The 23,655-nt window shown below is 55.2% G+C and overlaps 9 protein-coding genes across 13 annotated transcripts; 5 read left to right on the forward strand and 4 right to left on the reverse strand.

Annotated features, from left to right (window-relative positions):
* Window positions 1-833: 833 nt before the first annotated feature.
* On the reverse strand, window positions 834-1,322 carry H310_14241 (hypothetical protein; the record flags this gene model as incomplete). Its single annotated transcript, XM_008882052.1, has 1 exon — window positions 834-1,322. The coding sequence occupies one exon, from the start codon at window positions 1,320-1,322 to the stop codon at window positions 834-836; it is 489 nt and encodes a 162-aa protein (XP_008880274.1).
* A 245-nt stretch (window positions 1,323-1,567) lies between these two features.
* H310_14242 (CAMK protein kinase) lies at window positions 1,568-2,839 on the forward strand. Its single transcript, XM_008882053.1, has 4 exons — window positions 1,568-2,003; window positions 2,047-2,145; window positions 2,194-2,555; window positions 2,602-2,839. Exons 1-4 carry the CDS (start codon window positions 1,623-1,625, stop codon window positions 2,765-2,767), a joined length of 1,008 nt encoding a protein of 335 aa, XP_008880275.1. The 5' UTR covers window positions 1,568-1,622; the 3' UTR covers window positions 2,768-2,839.
* A 64-nt stretch (window positions 2,840-2,903) lies between these two features.
* On the forward strand, window positions 2,904-3,993 carry H310_14243 (hypothetical protein; the record flags this gene model as incomplete). Its single annotated transcript, XM_008882054.1, has 5 exons — window positions 2,904-2,987; window positions 3,031-3,168; window positions 3,217-3,359; window positions 3,413-3,785; window positions 3,829-3,993. The coding sequence occupies 5 exons, from the start codon at window positions 2,904-2,906 to the stop codon at window positions 3,991-3,993; spliced, it is 903 nt and encodes a 300-aa protein (XP_008880276.1).
* On the reverse strand, window positions 3,952-5,379 carry H310_14244 (uroporphyrinogen decarboxylase). The gene is made up of 2 exons (XM_008882055.1): window positions 5,065-5,379; window positions 3,952-5,018 (listed from the first exon to the last, which is right to left on the reverse strand). Exons 1-2 carry the CDS (start codon window positions 5,341-5,343, stop codon window positions 4,110-4,112), a joined length of 1,188 nt encoding a protein of 395 aa, XP_008880277.1. The 5' UTR covers window positions 5,344-5,379; the 3' UTR covers window positions 3,952-4,109.
* Window positions 5,380-5,764: 385 nt separating this feature from the next.
* On the forward strand, window positions 5,765-6,810 carry H310_14245 (hypothetical protein). The gene is made up of 4 exons (XM_008882056.1): window positions 5,765-6,212; window positions 6,260-6,389; window positions 6,434-6,585; window positions 6,640-6,810. Exons 1-4 carry the CDS (start codon window positions 5,796-5,798, stop codon window positions 6,688-6,690), a joined length of 750 nt encoding a protein of 249 aa, XP_008880278.1. The 5' UTR covers window positions 5,765-5,795; the 3' UTR covers window positions 6,691-6,810.
* H310_14246 (hypothetical protein) lies at window positions 6,503-8,578 on the reverse strand. Its single transcript, XM_008882057.1, has 11 exons — window positions 8,398-8,578; window positions 8,244-8,345; window positions 8,080-8,200; window positions 7,667-8,028; window positions 7,508-7,617; window positions 7,394-7,462; window positions 7,265-7,349; window positions 7,073-7,222; window positions 6,953-7,030; window positions 6,590-6,902; window positions 6,503-6,520 (listed from the first exon to the last, which is right to left on the reverse strand). Exons 1-10 carry the CDS (start codon window positions 8,554-8,556, stop codon window positions 6,777-6,779), a joined length of 1,362 nt encoding a protein of 453 aa, XP_008880279.1. The 5' UTR covers window positions 8,557-8,578; the 3' UTR covers window positions 6,503-6,520; window positions 6,590-6,776.
* Window positions 8,579-14,359: 5,781 nt separating this feature from the next.
* Window positions 14,360-15,717, forward strand: H310_14247. 2 transcript variants are annotated; one of them, XM_008882059.1, is made up of 3 exons: window positions 14,360-14,583; window positions 14,633-15,054; window positions 15,107-15,717. In XM_008882059.1, the coding sequence occupies exons 1-3, from the start codon at window positions 14,385-14,387 to the stop codon at window positions 15,707-15,709; spliced, it is 1,224 nt and encodes a 407-aa protein (XP_008880281.1). In that variant the 5' UTR covers window positions 14,360-14,384; the 3' UTR covers window positions 15,710-15,717. The 2 variants fall into 2 exon arrangements, with proteins under 2 accessions (XP_008880281.1, XP_008880280.1); XM_008882058.1 differs by having other exon boundaries at window positions 14,360-15,054.
* A 634-nt stretch (window positions 15,718-16,351) lies between these two features.
* Window positions 16,352-20,218, forward strand: H310_14248 (hypothetical protein). Of its 4 annotated transcripts, XM_008882060.1 has the most exons (9): window positions 16,352-17,187; window positions 17,230-17,477; window positions 17,523-18,891; window positions 18,939-19,032; window positions 19,081-19,176; window positions 19,219-19,477; window positions 19,525-19,681; window positions 19,728-19,981; window positions 20,024-20,218. In XM_008882060.1, exons 1-9 carry the CDS (start codon window positions 16,356-16,358, stop codon window positions 20,123-20,125), a joined length of 3,411 nt encoding a protein of 1,136 aa, XP_008880282.1. In that variant the 5' UTR covers window positions 16,352-16,355; the 3' UTR covers window positions 20,126-20,218. The 4 variants fall into 4 exon arrangements, with proteins under 4 accessions (XP_008880282.1, XP_008880283.1, XP_008880284.1 ...); XM_008882061.1 differs by having other exon boundaries at window positions 19,219-19,681; XM_008882062.1 differs by having other exon boundaries at window positions 19,525-19,981.
* H310_14249 (hypothetical protein) lies at window positions 19,867-23,544 on the reverse strand. The gene is made up of 2 exons (XM_008882064.1): window positions 21,528-23,544; window positions 19,867-21,478 (listed from the first exon to the last, which is right to left on the reverse strand). The coding sequence occupies exons 1-2, from the start codon at window positions 22,634-22,636 to the stop codon at window positions 20,767-20,769; spliced, it is 1,821 nt and encodes a 606-aa protein (XP_008880286.1). The 5' UTR covers window positions 22,637-23,544; the 3' UTR covers window positions 19,867-20,766.
* Between the last annotated feature and the right edge of the window lie 111 nt (window positions 23,545-23,655).

The following is a 23,655-nucleotide window of genomic DNA, read 5'->3' on the forward strand; positions in this document are numbered from 1 at the left end:
CAACTTTGGAGCAGAATATTTTGCAAGGTATTGTGTTTCAGGATCATTTGATTGCACGCTTCGAACCAGCGCGCGATGCAGATTCGATTCACGTATTCCAAGTCTATCGTAGCAAATTTTTTTCACATGAAGGAGTAAAAGTCCCCTCGATGACGCCCGCCACTGTCAGTACCTGCTAACGCTACTTCCCACTGCCAATCTCTTGCTATCTCCGTAATGGCGCCGTTCAAACGCCTGTGGATAGCGGAAGACATAGTGGATGGTGACGACAATGAAGATGACTGGTACTCACCGACTGCACGAGTGAAGAGAATGACCTTGTTCAACCGAGCCATCAAAGCTTGGGAGTTGATCACCCCAGCAAGTTCGTGGTAGCTTCCTTAAGGCTCTTCCATTGGAATAATTCATCTTTTTTATCGCCGTTTGGTCAAACAAGAAATTTTGAGCTCAAAATAGGTGCAATCGATAGGGCTTGACGAGACGAAGCGATTCGTCGTGGTTTCATGTCAATATCTTTAATATTTAATTTAGATTTGTATACTGTATACTCAACTTCACGTCCCCTTGTTTTCATATTTATTTCAAATTTTCCTGACGGATTTTGAGGGAGTTTGATTGGTCACATTATGTGTCGAACTTCGAAGTATACCCACCAATCATATTGCCAGAAAGCCCTTCACTTCGATTCGGGGTGTAGCTTAAATTCCCCCGTTCACTGTAGTCAATGAGTCCAATGACGCCGATGAATGCCAAAATTGATACTCTCGGCTTGCGTTGAAAATCGCCTCGTATGGCCAACATTGTTCCTTTGAGAGCGTAGCCCCTCTTGCGGATCACTCCACGATTGTCAAACGATGCTTCGTCCAAAAAGACGAGGTTTGACGACTCCAGTCGATGCTGTCCATTTCTTTGACAAAGCGGAACACGTTTTTCTCCTTTATGTGCATAGCGCGACGCTCCAATACTTTCCACGTTAGGCCAAAGTCGGGGATGATTCGCCAAACAGTAGATTTTGAAATGTCCATGTGGTGAACTCTCTTGAACTCGGCCTGTGCCTCGTCCAAGTACGCAAGTGGACGTCGCTCGTAGAAGTCCCGCAGCCAAAGTCGCTGTGCAACAGTAAACTTTCGATCCACGGTCCCGTTCGATCGTTCATACGTCCCCATCTCTTGATAGACGCGAATCCAGTTGCCGATTGTCCTCTCCGACTTGTTGTACACAGCCGCAAGCTGGTGTCTCGTGTACCCGAGGTTGAAGAACCCGTACAAACAATGGAAAACAGTATTCGGGTGTGCATGTTGCTTTGTCACGATGTCGTCCATGGAAGTGTGAAAAGGAGACGTGAGGGGGAATGTCAGCTGGTGACTGCGTTGAAAGTTTTGATTTGCAATGAGGAAAGGTACAATCATCTCACATTTATAGCCAATAATATCGAAGCGGCGGTTTTCCGGAGATTCTCACTGGCCAGTTGGATCGAACTCATTCGGCAAATTTGGCAAAAATTTACAATATAAACCGAAGGATTGAGGAACACAACAGCTGCAAGCCATCCGGAATTCCGGATATCGCATTTTCCACACTTGAGAGCTGCGCGACCGACAGAGTCACAGCCAGTAGCGAACATGGGGTGCGAGTGGTCCTTCATCTGTCCTCCAGACGCGACTGGCAACGCCCAAAAGCAGTCCATCCTGAGGCCCAAGGGTGTTAAAGCTACGTTTGGGTCGCAGTACCAACTGGGAGAGAAGCTAGGTGAAGGCGCGTTCTCGGTTGTGCGCAAATGTGTCCACATCGCGTCCGGCACTGTGTACGCCGCCAAGTGTTTGGACTTGCGCAATATTTCGCCGCAGGAACTTCAAAACATTGAGCGCGAGGTGAACATTTTGCAACAACTCCATCACCCAAACGTGATTTCGTGCAATGCCTTCTTCCTTGAAGCGACCGCAGGATACATTGTGACGGACCTCATGGAAGGCGGCGATTTGTTCGACCGCATTGTTGAAAAGGTGTACAGGGAGTGAAAAGAGGTTGAACTAACTCTGCTTCTAGTCTGTGTACACCGAACGTGAAGCGAAGGACGTCGTCCACGCCATTGTCGACGCCGTCGCGTACTGCCATGCCAAGCACATTGTCCATCGCGACCTCAAGGTACTTGCTTCCATCAGCACAGCGTGTCCTTATCGTACTCGTAACTAGCCCGAGAACATCCTGCTTAGCAGTCACGACGACCACACGGCCGTTGTAAAAATCGCCGACTTTGGCTTGGCAAAGGACGACTCTTACCTCACGACCATGTGCGGGTCCCCGGCCTACGTGGCACCCGAAGTGCTGTTGGGCGAACGTGGTCTGTACAACAAAGCTGTGGATGTGTGGAGCATCGGCGTGATTACGTTCGCACTTTTGAGCGGCTACCTCCCATTCTACGACGACAACCCGTCGCAAATGTTCAAGAAGATCAAGAAAGGAGTGTACACGTTTGAGTCCCCGTATTGGGACGACATCTCGCCAAGCGCCAAAGCATTCGTAAAGGCTGCACTCGTCGTCGATCCCTCCAAACGGTAAGTGGTCCATGAACATGCTATGAGTCGTCATGGTCCTTGACAGTGCATCCGCGGAGGAACTACTCAAGCACACGTGGATGCAGACTGCCAACGACGCTACGGTGCCCCTGAGCGCGGCGATCTCTGGCCTCAAGACTCTGAGCAAGCGGCATTCCCTCAAGGCAGCGGCGAAAGCCGTCGTCCAGATACACCGGTTGTCCCATCATTGATACGATTTGCAGTATAAACTATACGAGGTTTTTCAACACCTCACCTTTCAAAAGGCATGTATTTATTCGGAAGGGTTTGCAGGATGTATGCTTTTTCACAGGGTATCTTGAACCGACGCGAGGCGGCACAAACGCCATGACGACGGCGCTGCGAGAGACAGCATCGCAGCTCGCCAAAGCCAAGAAACCCCTGTCCGACTTGAACCAAATCCGCCAAGCTGTAAGGAGCTCCTGACGGTTAGCGCTGACAGGATCTGGTTTAGATCAAGGCACTTCAAAAAGACGCCGCGGAACAACTCCACCTTGAACTCGAGTCGCAAGCGACGTTTGCGTACTTTAGCACGCAGCTGGGAGCGCTCAAACAAGCGTTCGAAACTCTTTCGGACGTCTTGATGGCCGAGGTAGCGAATGCTACGGGCTCGTGTGAAAGGAATTGACACGCTGGACAGGTAGACAACGTGCGCAAGGATGCGAATCGACGACTGCAAGCGCTGGAAGTCGAGGTCGACCGGCAACGAGAACAGTTTACGTCGGCGTCGCGTGAGCTCGACACCGTCAAGCGTACGTGGGAGGTGTGGAATCTGAAAGAGCGGTAAACGAGAATTCTATCTCCCGCTGGCTCATTTCACCCGCAATACAACACAGGGATTGGGCCAAAGACAACGAAATCCTCAAAGCCAGCCACAGCCACAACGTCGAGTGGATGCAGTCGCTGCAGCGCGACGTGATGGACACCAAGGATCGCGTCCACGAACTCCGCCACGACCATACAAATCGGGCCAAAACCATGGCAGACGAAGCCGCGACGTTGCGGACGCAATGGCAAAAACAAGTCGAGAGCATCAGCGACCAGCTGCATGGGTTTGAAGTGTCTGCTGCGTTACACCAACGTGACTTGAAAGCGTTTGCGCAGCAACGGCTAGACGACCTCCACATGATGGAACAGGCACTGAGTACCGTCCAAACACAGCAGATTCGGCTCACGAGCGCTGTGGACGATGGCTTCCATCACGCCCAGGTACGCACACGTGGCACGAATCGCGCTCATGCGTCGAGCGCAGGCAGAGGTATGTGGGGTCGGTCGCAAGGCAGACCAGTTGGGCGTCAAGTTCGCCGCAGTGGCGAACCAAGTCGACGCGCTAAAGACCCAATTGTATGCCCTGGAGCGGGAGCAGACCCAGCGAATGGAGAGCGTGAGCTCCATGTTCACGGTCAGTTTGCCGTAGCATGGCGTTCGTCATGGTGAACTAGGTATTTGCCGATGCCCTCAACGTCAAGCCCCTCTGAATAAATCGTTCATGGCACTCTCCAACGTTGGTTCGACGTGGTGCGTTTACGTCGCCTATTGTAACGAGAGCTGTTGGACTGCCTTGACAAACGTGTCGACTCGCTCCGGGTCAAAGTCTGGGTTGCACCCGTGGCCAAAGTTGGCCACGTACTTTTGCGTCCCGAACGCATCGAGCATCTTCTTGACTTCGTTGCGAATGGTCTCTGGCTCGGCATAGATGGCGGCAGAGTCCAGGTTTCCCTGGAGACTCACGCGGTCGCCGGTCTGCTGCCGCACTGCGACAGGATCCATTGTCCAGTCCAACCCAAGGCAGTCGTACTTGGTTGTGGCCAGTTGCTCAAACGCGTACGGCGTGCCCTTGGAGAACCCAACGAGCGGCACGTCCGGGAGCTTATCCTTGACACGATCGGCAATTTGAGCCATGTACGTGAATGCAAACTCGTAAAAGTGCGCCTGGGTCAACACCTCGGCACCGACGCTCTCAAAAACCTGGAGCGCTTGCGCACCGGCGGCATGCTGCTCTAACAGGAAGCGAACGCACACGTCTGTGATCGCGTGAAGCGCGCGATGGGCGGCTTCCGGGTGGTTGTACAGCCAAGTCTTGACCTTTGACTTGGTCTTGGATGCGCCCCCTTCCACCATGTACGTAAACAGCGTGAACGGACCGCCACAGAACCCGATCAGAGGGACTTGGCCCTTGAGGAGTTGACGTGTCAAGTTGATCGCGTCCAAGTTGTATCCCAGCGTCGCTTCGATGTCGGGGTGCTCGACGAGACGGTCCAAGTCGGCGGGGGTGCGCAAGGGCGCTGGGAGCACCGGACCCACACCAGGCAACATCACCACTTCCATCCCCATCGCTTGGGGCACGACAAGGATGTCGCTGAAAATGATGGCGGCGTCGACGTTGTAACGGCGCACGGGCTGCAACGTAACTTCGGCCGCGAGTTCAGGAACACCGCACATCTACAGCATCTTTCAAGATCATGCATCCCAGGTGGGGCGACCGTACAGTGAAGAAATCGTAGCCCGCTTGGCGCAAAGCACGGAATTCCGGCAAGTGACGACCGGCTTGACGCATGCACCACACGGGGACGCGCTCAGTAGGTTGGCCCAAATACGCTCGGATGACCAGATCGTTCTTGAGCTTGGGCAATTCGTCCAGCGGGACGCGCTTGATCGGCGTACGGACCGACGGGAACGGGCGCTCCTTCTTAGCTCGTCGACGGACGGCGGCAAACAAGACGGACGAGATAGCAAGCGCCACGAGAGGGATAACGACGCGAGCCATGATGCGAGCAACCACCACCCGACGACTTCAGGGAACTTCCAAACTGCGCCCGCCCATTGACACTTTCTGTCAACGTTATCCGGATACGGATGAAACATGTGGTTGTTATGAAATAGATAAAGAATCATTTATTTGATATAAAGGCAAAATCACGCACGAAAACGGGAGATTGCCTCGACATGGGAGAGGCTTTAGCTGGTACAAGTCCGTCAAAGTCACCATCGCGCTGGCTGAAAACAGGGCCAGGTGTACTGGAATTTGTTCTGGTAGTCGATCCAAAGCGCTTGTCGAGATTTGTGGAGGGCTCGTTCAGATTCATGATGCTATGGTAGGCGCGCTTGCACGCACTGTTGAAGTCCTAAACTGTGATAATTAGTATTTATTTTGAGAGGAAGATATGCAACTCCCCCAATCGCACATTTTTGAGGCGGAGAACCGAAGGAAGAAGCGCGATGTTCCGCAATCAGTATGACACGGACGTGACTGTGTGGAGTCCCCAAGGCCATCTGCATCAGATAGACTACGCCATGGAGGCAGTCAAGCAAGGTTCTGCCTGTCTTGGTCTTCGCAGCAACTCGACCGTCGTTTTGGCTGCGATCAAGCGCGTTCAATCGGAGCAGCTGGCCGACCCGACGAAAAAGTTGTTCGAAATCGACACCCACATGGGCATTGCTATCGCTGGATTGACTGCAGACGCGCGTTCGTTGGCACGGTTCATGCGCACGGAAGCACTCAACCACAAGTTCGTCTACGGCAGCGCGCTTCCCGTCGCTCGTCTCGTCAGCGATGTTGCCGACAAGAAGCAAGAGTGCACACAGTCCTACGTCCGACGTCCTTATGGCGTGGGTCTGCTTGTTGCTGGCGTGGATGTACGATGTTTCGTCGCTTTCATTTGATTTTCACGACGTGTTGCTAGAAAAATGGTCCTCATCTCTTCCAGACGTGCCCTTCCGGCAATTACTACGAGTACAACGGCATTGCCATTGGCGCCCGGTCGCAGTCGGCTCGCACATACTTGGAGAAGCATTTCCAATCGTTTCCTACATGTATATTCCCCATCGTATGTGTTCTCGGTTGAGACAAATTGTAGTGGGCAAGGACGACCTGATCAAGCACGCGCTGCAAGCTATTCGAGGCTGTTTGGAAGGCAACCAGGAGTTGTCTGCGACCAACATCTCTGTGTCAGTCGTGGGGGTGAACCAGTCGTTTACGATCATTGAAGGCGCGGCATTGCAGCCATACGTACGTCCCATCCAGGCGCGCTGCTTCCTGCTTGTTTTGACTGGCATGCTGTAGATCGATGCCGTGGAAGTGGCGGACGCGACGGACGATGTCTCGATGACCTAAATCGTGGACCGTTCCCGATACAACGAGAGCTAGGTTCATCTAGTGTGTTGTCGTAATGTTACAATTCCTCGGCACCCTCGGTCGTGTTACTGCAGCATCGACATCTGAATTGCCCGCTGCATCTCAGCTTCTTCTTCGTCAAAAGCGTCGATTGCGTACGCGTCCATGCCGTTTGTCGACAGCGCCAGAGCGACCTCGAGTTCGTCTTGGTACTACAACTTGTTGTGGACAGCCCATTCGACACACACACACGATCGCGCACCGGGTCCATCGATGCCTCCAGCGCGGCTTGTAGCAGTTCCTCCTCGCTCTGCTTGGCCACGCATTGCAGCATTTCGTTCTGGAGGGACGGTCATAGTCTCCATGGCGCACCAACACGAACCTGAAGTTGGTGGAGCTCGCTCTCGGCTCGCACGGTTTCGATCGCGGCCACATCGATGCGCTTCGCTACCTCGGCATCGTACGCCTCACATGACGCCGCCAACGCCGCCTCCAACGTCATAGTGGAGCCTCCAAACTCTTTGCGCGACAACTAGATGCATCCATGACAACACCGATCGTCCGCCATACGGACCTCAAGCACCGACGCTTCTTCGTCACTCCACTGCTTGTGCTGGGCCAACGCGATTTTTCGTGCCTCGTACGCCCCAGGCTCGTCCCTACTGCCTCGTCATCCGTCGTGCTTTCTCGCACGATGACGTACGCCAACAAGTTTGCTCGGTGCGATGGACCAACAACAGAATCGTAGTGACCGCCACCGTAAAAGCTCAAACTAACGCAGCACCGATCATCAAAACGAAGGCGCGGTGGTTGGTACCAGATTGGAGGCCGCGTTTGAGTGTCGTGAAATACCCGAAGTCGTTTGGCACCGGCCGACGCATCGTACGCAAACACTTGAGCAGGTCGGTCGTACAGCTCGCAAATGGCCTGATGCACACACACATCTGGGCAATGCGAACGATGCCGTTGGATGTACCTGGAGCTCAGGGTCGTCGCCCCACACTGCGTCCTGCCGCTTGTACCGCACGTAGCGCTGGAAGGCGGTCATGTCACCCACGATAAACGGTTCGAAGAAACTTTGCTGGAGCTCCATGTAGTCCATGCAGAACCGACGGACGATGCCGTGGTGCCGATCGTCTCCGTACAACTGATGGCTCACGGCGCGGAACAGACAGTTCCCGTCCCCGTCGACGGCAAATAGCCGCATATTGATCTGTCGCAGGGCATGGACGTAGTGCTCAAAACAAGAGTTGGAGTGGAGGATGCGACGTGTGCGCTGTTTCTCGGACGGCGTGATAGAGTGGGGGGTAAACGGCAGCCATACTTCCGTGGGAGAATCTGGACAGGAAATCGCTTCATGGGACATTGCGGATTGTCGTTGACTACTACCTGTTGGTAAAACTCGGACGTGGTCGACGCAGACACATGTCACGTGAGCTTCTCGCCATGATGAGTTATCGAAAACGTGCACCGGGGTCCCCAAGGCAATAGGCAAGTTGTCGTTCCGAGCCTTGTTCAGATCAAGTTTCCACTCGTGAAGTATGGGCTCGTACATGAGTCGAAGACGAAGCAAGACGAGCGGAGTCCCGAGGTAGCCTTTCATCCCAATGAGAGTTCATTCCGTGGTATCGAATCACGACGGACTGCGGCGTAGCCTACGTTTACGAGGCGTGGTGATATCGTCGTCCTGTCGTTCAACCTTTGTACCTCTACCACTTGAGCCGAACACCACGTCCCAAAGGGGTTCTGAGCATCTACACTGTCGTGGGCGCGCAGCTTCATCCTCCACATTTCCGAAGCTTGGTTGCAGCGAAGCATTGCTGCATCTTCGTTGCCTTCGACCTGCGCAACTGGGTCAAGTCCCATCTTTCGTATTCTCAAGTAAGCAGCACATCCGGATATTAAAACTGACAGGCATTATCCGAACATCCAATTGAAGTGGGCAATATTGACCTGTTATCCGGATTAATTGCAAACGAAAGTTGAAGGTGACCTTTCAAACGGCTATCAGCGACGTTCGCCGCGAGTCATTGTCTTTTCGTATTCTTTAGACCTCTAACCCAAAAACTTGATGACTGACGAGAGATGTGCCATCCGCTCACATTCACGTATCCAATTTGCGATCAAACTGACTATGTCGCTGAGGATGTGTTCAGTTTTCGTCTACAGAGAGCCACAACGAAATGAATTCGTGCAATTTCCGAATAGCAAATAAAAAGGCCCTGTTTCAAGGAAATTCTAACAAAAGATGACCTTTACTAACGAATTGTACCATGAAACACAACAGGTATAATGACAGTCAAAACAAGGCACTTGCCAATTCTGCCAAATTTTCCAATGCAGACATCTAACACCATATTCAGATTCACTATTCGGACCAATCTCCTTGTCACTTACACCAGCATCCGATGCAAGGGCGGCCTCAGACGCCAACATACGCGTCGCGCTGGTATTCCACATGAACCTTAGGGTTGGCGCGCATCATGGCCGGGACGGACAAACTCATGGTTGTCATTCCCTTGATGAGCTGGAAGTCGGTTAAGGTAAGTGATGACGGAGTTGACGTGCTGATGTTGAGTTCGGGGTGCCAGTTAGCGTTGCCGTGGTGACTCCGCCGTTGGGGGCGATGGCCTGACGGTTGCATGGCGTCTTGGCGTACAAGTGGTCGGTCGCGCCAGTCATGTGTGCCGAAGCGCCGGAGTCGATCACGATACGGTGTTCAATGATAGGTGCGTCGCAATGTTTGACCGACAATGCCATGTCGGCTTCGTCGTTACTATCGTCTGAACATGACGTATCGACAACATTCTCACTCTTGATGCTAGCGGAGACTTGAGGGACGACTCGGTCTCGAACTCGAACTCCGGCTCAGCTTCGTCTTCGCTTGCGGATGCGGATTCGGTGTCGGCGGGGGTGCCGATGGGATGAAAGTACGGTGGGTGTCAAAGTTTTCAAACGGTGGACATATTTTCATTGTCTCATTTCGACAGCAGAAATTTGAACTCTAGAAAGCCAACAGTGACTAAAGCAAGTTTGATTTATTGTGCGGTATGATTGGCGCAAGAATCGTCGTGAAAAATTGACTCAAATGTCGATAATATAGATTATCCATGTCAAAAGTCTTTATACGATTTTACAAAAATTGGCGCCAAACATTGAATACGTGGCCAACCGTTAACGCGGTAAATCACAAGCTGTCTTGCGCTGAAGTTTCCATCGCTTCGTTGTTTGCTATGGCGGTGAATCCAACTGATGGTCGATCTAAACCTGGAAAGTAGCACCACTCGCATGAATTGCGAGATTTTGTCGTTACAAGCCTCGCTGATGGACAGTCCCTTAGAAAATTTGCAAAAGTTTGGGCCTGAGTAAGGCTACCATTCAGTCGATTGTGAAAGCTACCAAACCCATGGAACAAATTCAACTCGGCCTCGCTTTGGTCGCCCACGTGTTACCACAGAACACGAGGACCGCATAATTGTCCGCTCGGTTCAACAAAATCAACGTTTAAGTGCCGACTGTTTGCGTGAAACGCTTGAAGTCTTTCACAAAATGGACACTTCGAACTCTACAATACGCCGGCGTATTGAGGAAACGGGTCTTCGTGGGTGTGCGACTCGTCGCAAGCCGTTTCCTTCAAAAGGAGCAAAAATGCGGTTGCCATACACAGTGAAGTGAAGTACAAAAAGCTTACCGTTGACGACTGGAGATGAGTTGTTTGGACTGACGATAGTCCATTTAACTTGTCTGGATCAAAATGTGCGTGTGAGTTGCTTGTCGTTGACCTGGGGAGGCGATTTCCGTCGAGTGCCTTGCGCCCTCATTCGAAAGTGGCCGCCAAAGCATTATTGTGTGGGGAGCCATTGGCTGGAAAGGAAGTGGTTCATTTGTGAAGTTGGAAGGATAAGTTGATTCGTCCGTGTATCTTGGTCTCTTGGACGAGCAATTGGCCGAAAATTTTATCCGGTTGGAACTGCCCATCAACTTTACCTTCCAACAATACATGTGCCAATTCACACTGCCAAGAAGATCGACGCATTTTTGGTGTGTGTCCCGGATGTTCATGCAAGTGCTTAGAAACGTAGGATGGGGAAGAGGAATTTTCTGTCGTCGATATACGTCTCGTAAGCCTTGACTCCATGCCACATACAGTACAAGGACTCGTCGTCTAGGGTGCATTCGAATGCTCTCACGTCGTACTCTGTGACCAGGTACCGACGGCAGAGCCGGGGGTAACGCCAAGCATGTGTCTGGTCTTGGATTGGTTTGTTTTGGGGAGCCGCAAGGTCTTGGCGGCTCATAAACGTCAACTTGTATGGAATTCCCCCGATGGACAGTTGTCTGACCGGTTGGCACGTAGGTAACCAGTTTGGGTCGGTGCGGAGTGGAAGGGCTTCGCCGAGTTCCCCAAAGTAGATTAGTTCGGTGTTGTAGGCATCTACGTCGGTAGGTTGGATGCTTTCGTCCTCCTTTGATTCGTCGTTTGAGTGGACAATTTCTAGGTCATGTCCGTTCTCGAACATCGAGAACATGTAGACCTCCGTGTTGAAGTGAACTCCCTTGGTGTTGCGCGTTTTGGCTCCATGGAGGCCGCGCTTGCGAGCCTTCTAGCGGCAGTCAACGTACCTGTACCCTGCCTTGCCACAGTAGTGACAGGTACCCTTCTTAGATGTGCGTTCGCCCCGTTCAGCATGGTCACTTCGTGTTGCGCCGCGTCCTTGGCTCCGCTCACGACTGTTGTTGCGTTGTGTGCCACGTCTACATCTTCGTTGGCATGGCCACACGGCGCATAATGACGCCATTTCGAACTGCGGCCTTTCATTCGTCTTCAAGGACGACCTTAGTCTTGGGGACGGATTGTTTTTCGTCGGGCAAGATCGACAACCGGCCCACAAGGTGCCGGAACTCCCACGATATCAAGGTAAGTAGCTTCACTACTTGGCTGGCTTCGGACTCACCCTTGAGTCCTTCGTGTAGGCGGCGCACCAGTATTTGAAGCCAGTTGATAAGTCCGAAAGTGTCTCCTGGCGCGGATTCCAGGTGAGCTTGGCCCATTCCATCGCGACTTGGATGCCATCAGTCTTCGTTCATGACTGAATGCGTGATACGAGTGCTTTGTAGTCTATGCCGACATGCTTCATGTCCTCAATATGGCAGTATTGGCTGGGCTTGATCGTCTCAATGAGGATCCCCAGAGCATTCTGGTCGTCGATTCTTAGTTGCATGCTGAACGATGCGGTAAGTTGATTGTGCATACCCGTCGCCATGAGTCTTCCGCGGAAACTGGTCTTCCAGACGGTGAAGTTGTGCTAGTTGAGCTTCACTGTAGCGGTGATGCTTGCCATTCAACCACTTTATGCGTTTGCCCGAGTCTATGGCTCAGAGCCTCTTGAACTTATGTGTGGCTGTGTGCAGGTCGACGGTCGGGCAGAGGGTAACAGGCAGCAAGCGCCTCAGGGCCAAGGAGGCAAATCGAGAAGTGAAATGAGAAATGATATGGTTGATAAACACATTTTCTATGTTCAGTTGTTCTTCCTACTGGTGCATGCATGACAGGCTTGAAGTCATTCAGCGATGCTACGCCGTTACCTCGATTGACGCCAGGTAGGCGTCACACATTTCGCGACCGTCATGCTCTTCATTGCACACCCCAACGAACCTGCCAACTCCCGCCTCGGCATACTTTGGCTGTGTTCTACTGGGTAAAAGGCGTCCCCGTGGGTCGGCCGTTCCCTGCTAGTCGATCGAGGCATTGCGGCCATTTTCTCCTGAGCTTGACTAACTCGACCTCAAAACTGTCGAAGGACCCTCAGGTGTTTCCTTCACGTCTCGATCGATGCCAGTCACCCTCTCGTCGCAGGAATAGCGACCTGGTACGCCACCAGCGACCTCTTGTGTGCATTCACGAGCGATATCACAGCTGCGTACGAGCTGTGGCTTCGCATGGGCTGTCATTACTCCCTTGCGTCGGCCACCCCGAAACCCCTTGAGGCGGCCATGCTCCACAGTAAACATGGGACAGTGGGTAAGCTGTGCCAGTGGTCGTGTAAACCTCGAAGCCGCATGATTGCCACGAGGTGCAATACCTTCACTGAATGGGGAGGTGTGGCTATGTGTGCTGTCAGGAGGGACGATGACCCGGTGGCTTTTGAATTCAACCCTCACGGTCATCGCGAAGTCCAATAAACCGCCTCGAACGGCGGTCACATTTGGACTGTGGTTATGCCACCACGCCCATGGAAGCCATCCTGCAAGGACATGATACCGACAACACTCCCGATTTCGTTGGGTCCTGTCGGAGCCTGACGAGATAATTGGATTCGTCGACGCTGGGAAATCTCAACGGGCCCACTACGGTCGACTTGTGGCAGCTCATCGTGAAGCTCACCTTCAGTTGGCCAACCGCGTCGTACGGAGGAGGGGATGCGCTGCGTTTCAACAACCTCGATCCTTCGCACGTCGTGTCTACGTCCTTTGAGTGGAAACTTCGCGTGGATTGGGAGCTTGGACGCCACGAAGCCATTTGAATCTTTGACGGCGATGCCTACAAGATGGCTTTCGTGACCGAGTCACTTGCTCCTCTCTCGCAGCCTGTGTACTTGGCAGATCTGCCCAGCAACTGTACTGCGAGTCTCTGCACTCTATGTACAAGGTGGCGAGGATGGTTCTTGTAGGTTAGTTGGCTTTACGGGCTGGCCAGCAAGGGGCGCATCGAAGTGGTGAATCTGCTACTAGAAACTTCAATGCACGGGGGCAAGGATCGACCGCCCGCTCCATTTTTGCCGCAACCTACCATTCGATAGCTCTCGACGATTGCGCTGTAGCTCCACACGCCAGGCTTTATCGAGCACCTTATCAAGCCTCGAGATCCGTGGTAAATAATCGCTTTCGCAGCTAACGATATTACGTGGCTCGTGGATGTTGTGAATTGTATGGTCATGGCGATAACCCAACAGGTCCTACGTCTCCTTGAACAGTCTCTTCGTTTCGATGGCCACCGCTTCTCTCAGCGCCATCGTGCCTCCCTCTATTCGCTACACCTTGTTAAACCGTGCTACGTAAGCGATACAAATAAAACGTCTACCAAGGTGCACTACGGGATATCGGTCACCGCACGAGCCTACTCACCATGGTTTGAATTGTGTTGACAGCAAACGTCATGTGCTACAAGTTCGCTCGGGCCTGCGAGCGGCGGCCGAGAATGGTCCACGGCTAGTCGTTCTTCCACTACGCTGGAACTCGGTGTCGCTTCAACATTTCATCGCGGTCGCAGGACAGCGAGCAATCTATAGTTCGCATGTCCGCAGCTTTTGATCCTAACGCTGCGTGTGGGGCACAACATCCTCCATTGCTTTGACGTGTAGTTGTGGCTGCCATTTGCGACTCCCGTTATGACGGCATCACGAATCCTCCTTGGCCCGACACGCTGCCTCTCTCGCATTGCCGCATAGTCCCGCTGATGAACGGAACGCACTTTCTCGCGTGCTCTGTGGAGGGGTCATGTCAAGCACCATGGTCAAACGGGGCAAGCCAATTCAATCGCACAGCGCGCGCGCCACACTCGAACTGTGAAACCGATCCGTTTCGGGGTTTAGAAAGGCAGCATCAGTTACGTTGTCCAGGATTTTCTGTGTTTGATTGGCTAAAAATGAACCAATAGACACCGGTCATAGGAAGTGCAGTGTTTTTTCACAATCATGCGCGCCATCCACCGGATCCCGCCGCCTCCACCGCCGTCGTCGGCATTCCCGCCGTATGTGGCCAAGGACTTCTTTCGATTTGAAATTGTGCACCAGTCTACCAAGTCCAAGGCTCGCGTCGGCCGCATCCACACTCCACACGGCGTCATCGACACACCCGGGTTTGTTCCTGTCGGGACCAACGCAGCACTGAAGGGTAACGAACGCGGCGTTGTCGTCACAACTGAGCTCACGTTCCTTCGAAGGCGTGACCCAAGCTCAAGCTGATGCATCCGGCGCACAGCTCATGTTTGCGAATTCGTACCACTTGCTCCTTCAACCCGGCCCTGAAGTGATTCGACAACACGGCGGGCTCCACACGTTTATGAATCGTTCTCGCCCGATCATCACCGACAGCGGAGGCTTTCAAGTGTTTTCACTAGCGTACGGATCGGTGCACGAGGAGCTCAAGGGCAAGTCGTCCACCCACAGCAAGTACCGCGCGGCGAACCCGACGTCGGCCGTGGTCAAGATCACCGAGGAAGGCGTGGTTTTCAAGTCGTATCGGGATGGCCGCCGCATCTCGCTCACTCCCGAGTCCAGTGTCCAAATCCAGAAAGCTTACGGCGCCGACATCATTATCCCGTTCGACGAGCTGCCACCATATCACATCACGCCAGACAAACTTGTAAGTCGTCCGTTTGCCGTGATTCCCCACTCCATTCGTGCATGCACGTCAGGAAACCAGTGTCATGCGCACCCATCGGTGGGAAGCGCGATCGCTTCATGAACATCTGAAACACGTCAATCAGCAAGCCATGTACGGCGTCGTCCACGGCGGCATCGACCAACGCCTGCGACGCATGAGCGCCGAGTACATTTCGTCCCTCCCGTTCGACGGCCACGCCATTGGCGGCAGCATGGGGAAAGATCGCACCGAAATGATGGACTTGCTGACGTTCTTGCGGCCGTTCCTCCCCGACGAGAAGCCGATCCATCTCCTCGGCATCGCAGATGAACCATCGCTTCACCAGTGCGTCCCTCTCGGGATCGACACGTTTGACTCGTGCTTCCCCACTCGCGCCGGTCGACATGGCACGCTGTTTTCGGCGTCGCGAGGCGGCCCCCTCCACGTCGTGCGCGGCAAGTTCGCCGGGGACAAGGGCCCTATTGATGCAGAGTGCGCATGCCCAGCATGTACACAGCACTCGGTTGGGTACATCCACCATCTCTTCAAGGCCAAAGAGCCGACCGCGATGATGCTTGCGACGCTCCATAATCTCCACTACATGGTGCGCCTCATGACAACATTCCGTCAACACATTCTCGATAACCGGATCTAACGAACAAGTATTTTTTTATTTTTGATATATTGAAGAATATATCGTTCACAGAAAAATCTACTACACCCTAGATGCTCCTGCTACAAACGTGAAACAAACGAAGCGGATGCATTGGCAGTGACAGTGCCGCACGGTGCATAGGGCAACACCGGTCGTGCACGTACACCCCTCGTGGATGCCGTTGCCGATACATATGCTACTAGTACTCATCTTTTCTTTACCGAGTCTGGATTTTTCGGGGGGTTTCGGGGTTAGCACTTTTTAACCAGATAAACGCCAGAAGAGAAAAATTTGTCCATTTGGATATATATTGTCCTTCGCTTGTAATTTTGATGAAATTTGCAAAATTAATCCACTCAGAGACGAGAGTGACGTGTGTCCATATTCTTTCTCGAGTTGTTGTGCACGGAGTACGCGCTGATCGAATGTCCAGCTTCGTTTGTCGCCACGCTTTGGAGTGTCGAGTGCTTTGGACCTGCGGCAGTACTGCTCTGTACGGTAGCCAGAAAAGAAATTTCAAGACGATGGCACATTTGGGCTGTGAAAGTTCTTTTTTTCGTCATCTTTTGTCGTGGAATTCAAAAAGCATCATCTATCGATATTAATAAATGAATCTTGACGAATAAGCACGGCCATATTCCCCGTCATGTTTGTACCGTCGTCATCAGGACGTGGCGGGATGCTTCTCCCGACCCCGGAAGGGGGCAGTGCCGCACCACCGACGCGGACGTATGCAATGGAAGACAGGCATTTGTCGAAAATTCTCTGGGGTGATGACGAGGACAGCGACCCACCTCCAGAGGTTGTGCCGTGGCGGATGGTAACCCCGCGACTGAAAACGATGGACGTGGCTCTCGTGCTGTGTTTGAACATCGGGACAGATCCCCCGGACATTGTAAAGCCAACTCCATGCGCGCGAAAGGAGTGTTGGGTCGAACCTTTCTCGATGCCAGCGCAGAAAGCCCTCGAGACAATCGGCAAGACCCTGCAGTCGCAGTACGAGCGGTGGCAACCCCGCGCGCGATATCGGCAGTCGCTGGACCCCACGGCCGAGGAGATCAAGCAGCTCTGCGTCTCTCTGCGGCGTCACGCAAAACACGACCGCGTACTATTCCACTACAACGGCCACGGCGTGCCCCGTCCGACATCGAATGGCGAGATCTGGGTGTTCAACAAGAGCTACACCCAGTACATCCCGCTCCTCGTGTACGAGCTTCAGGTGTGGGTTGGCACGCCGAGCATCTACTTGTTCGACTGCTCTGCCGCGGGCATCCTCTTGCAGCACTTCCGGTCGACGGATGCGATCTTGCTCGCAGCTTGCGGCGCCAACGAAGTGCTTCCGATGCACCCGAGTCTATGTGCCGACGTATTTACATCGTGCTTGACGACGCCCATCACGGTCGCGCTGCGGTGGTTTCTGTCGCAGAACGAGAAGAGTATGGGTCATCTCGAGCCGAGTGTGATCGATCGCATTCCAGGTACAGCCGCTCGCATTCCACAGGGCTAACGACCGCCGCCAGGCAAACTCACTGACCGAAAGACGCCGTTGGGGGAGCTCAACTGGATTTTCACGGCCATCACCGACACCATCGCATGGAATCTCTTCCCTCCCGCTCTCTTCCAGCGACTCTTTCGCCAGGATCTTCTCGTAGCGTCGCTGTTTCGCAACTTTTTGCTCGCCGAGCGCATCCTCAAGTCGCAAGGGTGCACACCATGCTCCCTTCCCGCGCTGCCGCCGACGTCGCACCATCCGCTGTGGCGGTCCTGGGTACGTCGACGTCGGTCGCGCGCCACTCCCTCGAGACATGTCTAGGACTTGGCGGCGGAAACCTGCCTCTCCCAGCTGCACACGCCATCGCCAATGGCCCCGCCGTCGACTCCGCCATTGAACACGGTGCTGACCGCGAGTCCATCGGCCGATATTACATTCCACCACTCCCGCTTCTTTGCCGAGCAACTGACTGCATTTGAAGTGTGGCTTGAGTTCGGATCCCCTGCCAAACCGCCGCCACCGCAGCTCCCGATCATCCTCCAGATGCTGCTCAACCAAGCGCTGCGCCTTCGCGCGCTGTGCCTCCTCACCGACTTCTTTGAGCTCGGGCCGTATGCCGTCAACCTTACCCTCAACGTTGGCATCTTCCCGTACGTGGAAAAGCTCCTGCAGAGCCCCGCCCCCGAACTCCGCCACGTCCTTGTCTCGATCTGGTGCAAAATCATGGCCCTCGACAAATCGTGCCAGGTCGACCTCGTCAAAGTCGACGGACACCTCTATTTTCTCCATCACTTGACCACGCCTCTCCTCCCCGACGCACAGAAGATCCAGGCGCTGTTTGTGCTCAGCGGTCTGTGCGATGGCTTCACCCTCGGCCAGCAAGCGCTGCTGCCGCATGTAGGGTCCGTCACCCCGTTTCTCTCGGACGCGAACCCGATGGTTCGCTTGTGGGCGTGCCTCACGTTGGGCAAGAGTTGGGAGCGCTTCGAGCTCCCGTCGGCCGCTGCGCTCGAGAGGCAGTTTGCACCGCCCCTGCTCCACTTGGCCGCGTCGGATCCGAGTCCGAGTGTTCGTGCGTCGGCCGTGTTTGCTCTCGGCGCGTTTCCTCGACAGGACCTATCCCTCGCGCTGCAGTTCTCGTGGTGCTTGCTCGACGCGTCGCCGCTCGTGCGCCGCGAAGGCATCGTCGCGTATGCTGGCGTCGTCCTCCACCCAAGGAATGTGGCGCTCTTTGACACGTCCAACAACAGCAGCGTGCTGGACCCGTCCGCTGCGTCGGTCTGGAGCGCGCTCAAGCAAGTACAACAGAACGACCCGTTCCCAGCGCTGCGGCCGCTGGTCAAGATCCTCTTGACGCGGGTGCCGACGGCCGCGCTCGCTTCGATCATTCCCCGAGACAATTCTCTTCCCAACCTCGAGACGCCGCCGTCCGCTGCGTCGTCCGTGCGGCCGTCGCAGTCGTTGGACAGCATGTCCAGCGTCGACAATGCTCTGTCGGCGGTCGTGCTCCCCACGCAACTGCAGAGCAAGTTGTACGCTTGGGCGAGCGCCGAATACAACCGTGGAAAGCCTCCACCGGACGAAGCGACCGACCCCCTCAGCCCCGAAGGCCAGCTCCATTTGCACCGACGTCGAAAGTATGCCGCGATTCGAGCGACGGCAACCCACTTGGCCCTTCAAAAAGACGACGGTATGCGGTCCTCGGTCTGCCATCGCGCGTGACACATACCCGACTAGACATTCGCCACTACGGGCTCCACTTGCGACAAAGCGCCGTCTTCAACAGCAAGTCCGAGATGTCGTCGCTCATGGTCTTCCACCCGTACGACAGGTGCGGCACGTTGCGATCGCGCGCGGATCTCCTGACCATGTTGTGCAGCGTGCTGGTCGTAGCCGATGACAAGGACCAGATCGCAGTGTGGAATGTCGACTCGAGCGACCGCGTGCTCCAGTTCAGCAACCAAAACCCGGTCGGGTACGTCATCGTGGCTGTCGATCGTGTCCCCACTCTGTCTAGATCCCGCGTGACAGCGTTGGGCTGGCTCAACCAGGAAACGCAGTCGCTGCTGTACTGTGGGTCGGACGACGGCGTTGTCAAGGTGTACGAGTCGTCCAACATGGTGCTCGCGTTCGCCGCCGTGCCCGATCTCACCCCCGGCACGCGCGGCTCGGGCCTTGTCACAACCTGGCAGCAACAAACCGGTCTCTTTTTTGCCGGCGGCAACTGCAGCACGTTGCGAGGGTGGCAGCTCGACCACGAAATGTGCACGATCGCGGTACGGGTCGTGCTGCCTCCTGAATATGCGAACGACCGGAATCGTAGGTGCCGACTCAAACGGACGCGTGTGTGACGAGTTTGCACAGCGACGACGTCATGGGGTGCATGGCGGCGGGATTTGGCGACGGCACCGTGCGGCTCTTTGACGTTCGAGGGGCCAAGTCCCCGATGGTGCTCAAGGAGCATTCGAGTTGGATCGTCGGTACGACCTTGTCATGGAAATGCCGTGATGATGATGATGGTGCCAGGAACGCACTTGTATCGATCCAAGCACGAGCTGTTGTCTGGGTCTGTGTCGGGGGACGTCAAATTGTGGGACCTGCGCTACCAAAAGGCAAGCGTCAAGACATTCGAGGCCCATCGGTCGCCGATGACGGCGCTGGCTGTCCACGACTTTGCGCCGCTGTACGCGACGGGATCGCACAATCAGTTTATCAAAGTGTTTCGCCAAGACGGCGAGCAGCTCGCGCTGATTCGGTACCACGAAGGCTTCCTCGGCGAAGTAAGTCGCTCGTCTTCCCGACGACTCTCACGACCACGTTAGCGCATTGGTCCAGTCAGCTGCCTCGCGTTTCACCCGCATCGATTGCTTCTAGCCGCCGGGGCCACGGACTCGCTCATTGCGATCTATTCCAGTGACAAGTAAAATGAACCATCTCCATGTACAGGTCGATGGAAGACATCGAGTCCCCATCGACATGCTCGGACGAGAGCGCTTCGATTCAACGCAGAGTGTTGTCGAAAACACCCAAGGCATACGTGGCGGACGGTGGCGACGGCCATATTCGTCGTCCATGCAGGCGGCGAAACATGGGCGAGCGCATCATGCGAATGATGGAGGGACCCAACGACTTGACACAGAAGTGTCCAGGAGAGCCATCGGTCGTCGCAATCTCTACGTCGTCACCGCGCGATCGTCGCGATCTCGACGTCGTCACCGCCTGCAGCAGCGTGTGGAGTGGATCCAGTACTGTGCTCTTGTTCAATCGTGTGGTTGGCGCACTCGATGTTGGATGTCCTCCCGCGGCGATCTTCGAGTGAGTTGGTGGATGGCCGAGTGGAGACCACGTTTGTTGACGAGCGCATCAAGGGCGGGGCCGTCGATTTGTCTCGTCACTTCATGAATCCGATGGTCGCATCGTCGGGATGGGCACGAGCGACGCATGGGACCCGGACTCTGGAGCCATTCCATGGACAAGACAAAGGTAAAAGCCATGGCATCGCCTCACGTTGAATACATGTCCCTTGCGTCTACCTCTCGACGACAATCGCCTCTCGTCCAACGCATCACATGCCATTCGTGTTGTCCTTGGTCGGCCCTCGACACGAATGGAGCGCTCGTCGCCATCGGTTCGCCAACGCCACCAAGGCCAACGCGACCAACACCACGAGCGCCGGCATGATCTCCGAAAACGACTCGAGGGTCGTGCGGTCGTTGAATTTCTCGAGCTGGATCTCCAACGACTGCACGATGCGAAGCTTCTCTTGGAGTTGGTCGAGCCAGACGTGCTTTTGGTCGGCGTCCTCGAGCGCCAGCATCTCGATTCGACTCGTGATATTGTGGCCCGAGCGCGCAATGGCGTCGAGCTGGCCCTTGAACGCGTCGGTCAAACTCTGCTTGACTTGGTCTTTCAACACGTCGATGGCGTGGCTGGTATCGTCGACCTCGTTCGATGCCGCGCTGGTGTTGTCCATGAGTTGGTGCATGTACCACCCCGGCAGCAGCTTCTCGACATCGTCAGGCTGGGCGTACGGCACCCAGTGCAGCTGGTGGCATCGCTCTTGGTCTAGACTCACGTTGGCATTCGACACGCCGTGAAAGTCCAAGAACGCGTCGACGCTGCGCACGGTCCCGCGGTAAAACACGTGAAAGTTGGTCGTGTCGACGTCGCCATGAAATGGCAGCTTGAGCACGGCGCGGACGCGATTTCGACTCTTCTCTTCCTCCTGCCGCCGCCGCCGATCGGCGACCTCATCGTCCTGGGCGGTGTCTGCAAACCTTGGCGATTCTCGTCAGCGGGAGTCGTCCGCCACAATTGTAGTCGTACCTGGCTTTCTTCGGATCACTCGTCCAGTTGTGAAACACCACCGACCCATGGCGACTTGGGCTGTAGAAATCGTACCCGTTCGACCAGAGCGCATACGACCGGAGCGACTCTTCGCCAAAAAAGAGCCACGGGGTCTGGTTGTCGACGGGAACGCGCCGCTCGGCATGGCACTTGCTAAAGGACAGCCCGGCGCCAAAAAACGCCGACAGCTGCGGCCGCTCCGAGTACTCGACGTACACAATGCCCGTGGCAAATGGAACGATGTCTGGGCCGGACCGCGCCGTGTGGTCGCAGAGATGGGAAGCCGACAGATGCGGGTACGTCAAGTTGGGTCCGATCATGTGGTACCCGGGAGGGTACGTCGTCAAGACTGCCATCTCGTTGGCCGTGCGACCCCACTCGGCGACGAGCTTGGTGTCCCAGTCCGGAAGCACCTGGCTGTGCGCGTCCAGCTGGAGGCAAAACTCTTCGTCTCGAATGAGGTGCTGCTGCGCATGGCGCGCGATCGTCGGGCCTTGGGACTGACCAGCGTCGCGCGCATCGATCGTAATCTGGTCTTTGTGCTTGCACTCGCCCCACTGGACCGTCGCGAGCTTGCAGTACTCGTCCATGCACGTCGGGTCCGTCGGCAGGACTTGATCGACCACTCCAACGTGCACTCGATCGGGGTGGGTCGCTCGGGAAAACGCTGTGAAGAGGGTGAACCCACATCGGATGCCATCTCGGTACGCCGAGATGCCGATGAAGATGTCAAACTCGGGTGGGATGCGCGGCGGCGGGGGTCGCAGGTGTCGTTGGTTGAAGTGCAATGGCGTGTTTTGCGACGCAGGGTCCAGCACGTGCCGGACGATGCCATGGTCCGTGTTGTAGTGGATGTTGGGGGCGTTGAATGGCTCGGCCGCAGCCGCGAGCCACACGAGCGCCGCGGAACTCGCGCGCATGGTCGGTTGCTCGAATGCTTGTGACGGATCCGCGTTGAAATATTTGGTGGATTCGCACGTGCACCGGACAACTGTCCAGTCGCGGATTACTGCCCGGTCGTGTCGCGGCCATTGGTCCACCGGGCGACGTGCGGACATCCTCGCTCCGGGCAACCCACCGGCCGCCATGCGTCGCCACACGGCGGCCGATGCGAGCAAACCCACCCACTCGTGCCGTCGCTACATGTTGTGTGCCATGGACGCACCTCCATGGCATACATCGTGCACCTCGGGTACCATCCATGTGGAATTTTTCGCGCCTGCGCGGCATCTGAGTTTGGAACGGAATTGTGGCGGCTTTTCACAATCACGTCCGACCGCTCGATCGTCTGCTCTGTCGTTCGCTTGCCCACTCGTGGTGCATGGCAGCCCGTACCTTCCTGCGATTCGTGAGAGAATTCTGGATTGACCAGCGGGGGTACATGCGGCGCCCTTGACATAGTCCGGCAGTGATTGCATCGTTCCGGGCGAGAGAGACGCCCGACGAAACGAGTCCGCCTTCTCGTTGGACGGTGGAGGCGGCGGCACGCGGACCTCTCGCCTTTCCCCTTCTTGCCACTCATATCCTTCCTGAACTTGCGATGAGCTGTCTTCAAGGCGGTTCATGTACGGGGTGTCTGTCGTTCAGTTGTGAGAGGCGAAGGTACAAGTGATCCAGAGCAAACGATCCAGTACTAGATCTTGCCATGGCGCATCGCCGCCAATGTAGATGACCGTCTACGGCAGCTCCGACGCGTACATCAAGGTCCTGCCGCATGGAATGTCCCATGGGTCGCTTCATGGCAAGCATGACATGGATCTTGATCTGGTCAGCGCAGTTGCACTCGCTCCACCGTGGCGCGCTTGCAGTCGTCGTCCATGCACGTGGGGGTCTATCGACAGGACTTGAGATCCACCGCTCCAACGTGAACTCTGGGTAGGCCGCTCGGGAAAACGCCGCGACGAGGGTGAACCCACATCGGATGCGTTCGATGGACGATGCGTTCGTCGGCGCGACCGCCGCGCGAACGCCGTGCGACGCGAGAGTACAACGTCGACTCCATGGATTTCGAAGCTTTGATTGGACAAAAAGAAATCATTGAACCAATCCAAACGCGAGTTGTGATAGAGAATCAGAGCGCGCGTTCCATGTGGATTGCCTCGGGAGT

This window comes from Aphanomyces invadans, assembly GCF_000520115.1.
Source record: "Aphanomyces invadans strain NJM9701 unplaced genomic scaffold supercont1.64, whole genome shotgun sequence".
NCBI classification, from domain to species: Eukaryota; Oomycota; class Saprolegniomycetes; order Saprolegniales; family Verrucalvaceae; genus Aphanomyces; species Aphanomyces invadans.

Excerpts from the sequence above, each read along its gene's own strand:
- H310_14247 (XM_008882059.1), top strand. The coding sequence starts at position 14,385 with ATGCGCGCCATCCACCGGATCCCGCCGCCTCCACCGCCGTCGTCGGCA. Across the intron at positions 14,584-14,632 it reads GACCAACGCAGCACTGAAGG|GCGTGACCCAAGCTCAAGCT; the intron begins GTAACGAACGCG and ends GTTCCTTCGAAG. Across the intron at positions 15,055-15,106 it reads ACATCACGCCAGACAAACTT|GAAACCAGTGTCATGCGCAC; the intron begins GTAAGTCGTCCG and ends CATGCACGTCAG.
- H310_14249 (XM_008882064.1), bottom strand. The coding sequence starts at position 22,636 with ATGGCGGCCGGTGGGTTGCCCGGAGCGAGGATGTCCGCACGTCGCCCG. Across the intron at positions 21,479-21,527 it reads AGTGATCCGAAGAAAGCCAG|GTTTGCAGACACCGCCCAGG; the intron begins GTACGACTACAA and ends AGAATCGCCAAG.
- H310_14246 (XM_008882057.1), bottom strand. The coding sequence starts at position 8,556 with ATGGGACTTGACCCAGTTGCGCAGGTCGAAGGCAACGAAGATGCAGCA. Across the intron at positions 7,463-7,507 it reads CAAACGCGGCCTCCAATCTG|TTTGAGCTTTTACGGTGGCG; the intron begins GTACCAACCACC and ends GTGCTGCGTTAG. Across the intron at positions 7,350-7,393 it reads CACCGAGCAAACTTGTTGGC|GGACGAGCCTGGGGCGTACG; the intron begins GTACGTCATCGT and ends ACGAGGCAGTAG.
- H310_14248 (XM_008882062.1), top strand. The coding sequence starts at position 16,356 with ATGTTTGTACCGTCGTCATCAGGACGTGGCGGGATGCTTCTCCCGACC. Across the intron at positions 17,478-17,522 it reads ATCCGCTGTGGCGGTCCTGG|GACTTGGCGGCGGAAACCTG; the intron begins GTACGTCGACGT and ends AGACATGTCTAG. Across the intron at positions 19,478-19,524 it reads ACGAAATGTGCACGATCGCG|GTGCCGACTCAAACGGACGC; the intron begins GTACGGGTCGTG and ends CCGGAATCGTAG.
- H310_14245 (XM_008882056.1), top strand. The coding sequence starts at position 5,796 with ATGTTCCGCAATCAGTATGACACGGACGTGACTGTGTGGAGTCCCCAA. Across the intron at positions 6,213-6,259 it reads TGCTTGTTGCTGGCGTGGAT|AAAAATGGTCCTCATCTCTT; the intron begins GTACGATGTTTC and ends ACGTGTTGCTAG. Across the intron at positions 6,586-6,639 it reads GCGCGGCATTGCAGCCATAC|ATCGATGCCGTGGAAGTGGC; the intron begins GTACGTCCCATC and ends GGCATGCTGTAG.
- H310_14242 (XM_008882053.1), top strand. The coding sequence starts at position 1,623 with ATGGGGTGCGAGTGGTCCTTCATCTGTCCTCCAGACGCGACTGGCAAC. Across the intron at positions 2,004-2,046 it reads TCGACCGCATTGTTGAAAAG|TCTGTGTACACCGAACGTGA; the intron begins GTGTACAGGGAG and ends CTCTGCTTCTAG. Across the intron at positions 2,146-2,193 it reads TTGTCCATCGCGACCTCAAG|CCCGAGAACATCCTGCTTAG; the intron begins GTACTTGCTTCC and ends ACTCGTAACTAG.
- H310_14244 (XM_008882055.1), bottom strand. The coding sequence starts at position 5,343 with ATGGCTCGCGTCGTTATCCCTCTCGTGGCGCTTGCTATCTCGTCCGTC. Across the intron at positions 5,019-5,064 it reads CGGGCTACGATTTCTTCACT|ATGTGCGGTGTTCCTGAACT; the intron begins GTACGGTCGCCC and ends AAGATGCTGTAG.